The sequence below is a fragment of the Aspergillus melleus genome, assembly GCF_016097325.1.
Source record: "Aspergillus melleus strain CBS 546.65 chromosome Unknown contig3, whole genome shotgun sequence".
In the NCBI taxonomy this organism is placed as follows: Eukaryota; Fungi; Ascomycota; class Eurotiomycetes; order Eurotiales; family Aspergillaceae; genus Aspergillus; species Aspergillus melleus.
The window spans coordinates 5,541,261-5,545,101 of record NW_025763372.1 but is presented as its reverse complement, the minus strand read 5'-3'; the positions used below and the strand labels follow the sequence as shown (position 1 = coordinate 5,545,101).

The window sequence follows — 3,841 nt, the reverse complement described above, 5'->3', positions numbered from 1 at the left end:
CTGTTGAGCGCTGTGCCAAAGATCCACCAATTGCGTGTCGGGGGCGAAGCCACAACGCGATTTGGGTATAAGGACCTAGGCAGATCAGGGCAGCAAACACGTCGCCAAATCTAGAAGTATACAGATCACACCGTGCGTAGACTTTGATGACTCCCAGTCATATGGAATTCCAAATAGTGTGCAGAATTGTCTGACATGCATGTTCAGCTGGCGCTTTGGCCAATTGAGGGATCTCCGGACCATCCGGACGTATACAAGCTGCGGTCTTTTTTTCGCTGTAGACAAACAATTGATGGACTTGGTATAGCTTGGTCTATGGCATGCAGATATATTTCACCTACGCTCCTGCACATTGTGCAACCAAGCCAACCCACTCAGCAAGTGCCTTACTGCAAATCTAATCAACGAAAAAATGTTCGGTCCACCCGAGGGTCTTGTCTGGATGACCAAAGGCGCCGTGGGCGCATGGTACCAGGACGAAGCCATCAACCCCGGGGTTGATAGGCAGCAATTGAAAAAGGAGCAGGAGCAGGCCTTCTACCAAAAGTTCTTCCTCGACCTCGCCGCAAACGGGAAGCGTACGAGTCCGCCGGCGAAGAAGCATCCTCGTACCGAGTATGCCGTCGGCGGTGCCACCGGAAGCTACGACAAGATCACAGTCATGTACGGCAAGAACGCACATGAAATCTCCAGGACCCACGTCCTCCACCAGGACGGCGAGCTCTTCGCTAAGCAGGGTACCGAGGCGTACTTGGTAAATGTGCCCCTACCGGAGCCCGAGGAACGCTTTGTGTGGATCGACCTACCTACGGGGTGCGCGGGGTGTACTTCCCCTTCTGCTTCGACATGCCCTGGCCGTACGACCAGTACGTGCAGCTTCTCCGGCTGGACTTCAAGCATCGCTATATCCGGCTGCCTTTCGCGCGGCCGTTTGATGCCGCGCTGGTTCCGCAACCGGAGCGAGACCTCCCCCCGGTGTAAGTGGAAAAGGCTGGGTTGGAGATCATGCCCGAGCGCAGCATCGTCGACGGAGTGCTGCATCCAGTGCTGCAGAACACCACGCGATTTAAGAAGAAAATCCTCGGCGAGAGGAGAAAAAATACGGACGGGGAGACGTCTGAGGAGCGGCTTTTCGAGCATGCCGCCACAGATCCTGCGACAAAACAAGCTAAACAAGCCCTTAGCAAGTCGCTTCAAAGCTGTAGTGGGAAGGGCCCAAAGGAGGAGCTGGAAAGCTGGAACGGGCAAAGCAGCTGGACGCTCTCGCCCAGAGGCACGGGATCGACCGTAATCCGAAATACTACCGGGCTGAGATTGACCGCGACGATCTGGCTCGGGATGCTACGCAGCTTTTTCCCCAGGCGCTGAAGCGGTGGCTGATGGAATTCAAGAAGGCCAATGCTGCAAAGCTCAGTGATCTGGTGGTTGATGGATGGGTGGCGAAGATACTCTTGAAATCGGCATTCCGAGAGATGACAATCAAGAAGATGCTTGAACAGTCAGCGTCAGAGCGGGAGCAGTTTATCACTGCCCTGGTGAACGAGCTGGCAGACGCCTACAGGTTGCAATACTCGCTCGTCTACGCTTCAGGTGAGCTCGGAGACCTCGAACGTAAAGAGGAGGATCGGTTTCCCGGGCAAATGGCGAAGCTCCGGCAGTTGCTTTACCCCGATAGGAACAGGGCACTGGAGACAAGGGACGAGTTCCTAGGGATCCCCTTATTTACCCCGTGGACGCACGAGGATAGACTAACGTTACTCTCGTCGCCCGGAGGTCAGCCAGATTGCGAAACCTGGGGCCACCTCGACTTCACCACCGAGCCGGAGCTGGGCCTAGGTCTGAAACAGCCGGAGGTGACGATGCGAATCGACGTGCGAGAATTGATGTGTTGTCTCGCTCTTCCGCAGGAGTTGACGAGGAGAGCCGGTGGCAAGGAATAGGCTTCCAGAAAGTCTCGGGGGGCGACGGCGGGCGTGTAGGCCTCCCCATCGACTTCTACAGTAGGAACCTCGTCCTAGCCTTTGCAGCGCGGGATATCAAAGTAGCCAGCAACGCCAGCGCATTCACGACCAAGGTCACTGCCAGCTCCATCACCTTCCCGGGCATCATCCAGAGCCAGCTCGGTCTGACCATGACCTACCTCCCCGCACCATCACCATTGGAGAAGCAGATTGCCTTGTTTATGGTGCAGATTCTGTCCGTAGCCGCGGACCTGATCCCGGTCGTTGGACCGCTCGTCGGCTTCGCCATTTACATCGGCGGGAATACTATCATTGATGCCTCATGGATCAACCAGTTTGAGAACTCGACACCCCCGATCTTTGCGTTATTGTATTCTCAGAAGGGCAACATTACGAAGCACACACTGCGCAAGGGCAAAAAAGTCAAGTTCTCGCTCAAGTAGCCACCGCCGTTCGTTTATCATGTCTTGGTGCGAATATTCCCCCGTCCCTTGAGGCTTTCTCCGTGCTGTGATGAAAATGCAGAGGCTTCTTATCAGGCCAGTTTAGGTACCTAGTGTTGGCAATCGAAAATGAACCTGTAATGATAGAAATTTTGGAAACACTGTAAGAAATACATACTTCTCCAACCAAAGGACACAAGGCTGTCCACGTCCTCTAGGACAGATATATCGGTCAATTGTTGCACACAGCGTGGTACTCCCACTAGAAGTGCAATTCTCGGTGATCTTCATGTAGGATCCTTGTACCATGTCCGAATTAGTTCTGGTGGGTGATGCATGAGTTGGCAGCCAAGCAACCCCTCATCGTACAGGGTCAAGCCAAATCCCCGCTTTCGCTCATTTAGTCGGTCTTCAGCCTAGAGATCAAGAGCTCTTCAGGGCATTCCAGTCTGGCACCAGCAATTACAAGCGAGTCATTAATACCAAAGTACCATTTCTCTCCAGCGGAGCACTTGGAGAATATGTCGACCACCACAATCACCTCCACGCAACAAGACCACGCTCAAGTGCTTTCGGTCAGCAGGTCCTCGTCCCATACCATATCCAAATCCCCCGCTCCTTCCATCACGTTGGTGGCCGGACTGGGGGTTCAGGGAGACTGTCATTCGGGGCGAAACGTACAGCATCAGTCGCTTCGTCATGCCAACCCTGGGGCGGTTAACCTACGCCAGGTCCACCTCGTCTCGACCGAGAGCCTCCAACAAGTTTCTGCCAAGTTAACCAGCGCGAACCCTCTGTTAGCCGGCGAGATTGGGGAGAACGTGACGACCGAGGGTATTGATTTACCAACCCTCCCGCGGGGAACTGAACTACACTTTGTCGACGATCAAGAATCCGGTGATCGAGCAATTGTTGTGCTCACAGGCCTGCGCAATCCGGGCCCGGGGATTGACAAGTGTCGACCTGGACTGAAAGACCATTTCACCATTCGCTACGAAGGGCACAGGGTTGCCAAGCACCTCGCAGGTGTCATGGCAACGGTGAAACAAGGCGGAGTGATCAGGCCAGGGATGACCATCAAGATCATTCGACCTGCACAGGCTGACCCTCTTCCGGTTATCTGAGGAATAGTGGCCACAGTGGTTGTACACAATCCACCGTGGGATGGTTTCGTATATCCTGCGGTCCTACCATGATAATGATTAGTCTTTCGGCATGCAATGAAGTGCGAAATACATGACACCAGTCTTTATTCCACGAACAAATACTTACCATGAGTAACCCACATGCTGTAAGGCTGCAGTATAGAGCAGCACATTTTACCATAGAGAACAGTACCCAGGAATGGGATAACTAAAATGCCGCAACGTTCCCAGTAGCCTATTCTGAGATGAATGCGAGAAGGTAAACTTGGGGATTAGAGACCTGCCTCTATCA

General features: G+C 53.7%; 2 protein-coding genes across 2 annotated transcripts; both read left to right on the top strand.

Moving 5' to 3' along the window:
* Window positions 1–412: 412 nt before the first annotated feature.
* Window positions 413–2,404, top strand: LDX57_006935 (uncharacterized protein; the record flags this gene model as incomplete). The annotated part of the gene is made up of 3 exons (XM_046088656.1): window positions 413–754; window positions 1,206–1,836; window positions 1,908–2,404. 3 exons carry the CDS (start codon window positions 413–415, stop codon window positions 2,402–2,404), a joined length of 1,470 nt encoding a protein of 489 aa, XP_045944626.1.
* A 521-nt stretch (window positions 2,405–2,925) lies between these two features.
* Window positions 2,926–3,528, top strand: LDX57_006934 (MOSC domain-containing protein; the record flags this gene model as incomplete). The annotated part of the gene is made up of 1 exon (XM_046088655.1): window positions 2,926–3,528. One exon carries the CDS (start codon window positions 2,926–2,928, stop codon window positions 3,526–3,528), a length of 603 nt encoding a protein of 200 aa, XP_045944625.1.
* Between the last annotated feature and the right edge of the window lie 313 nt (window positions 3,529–3,841).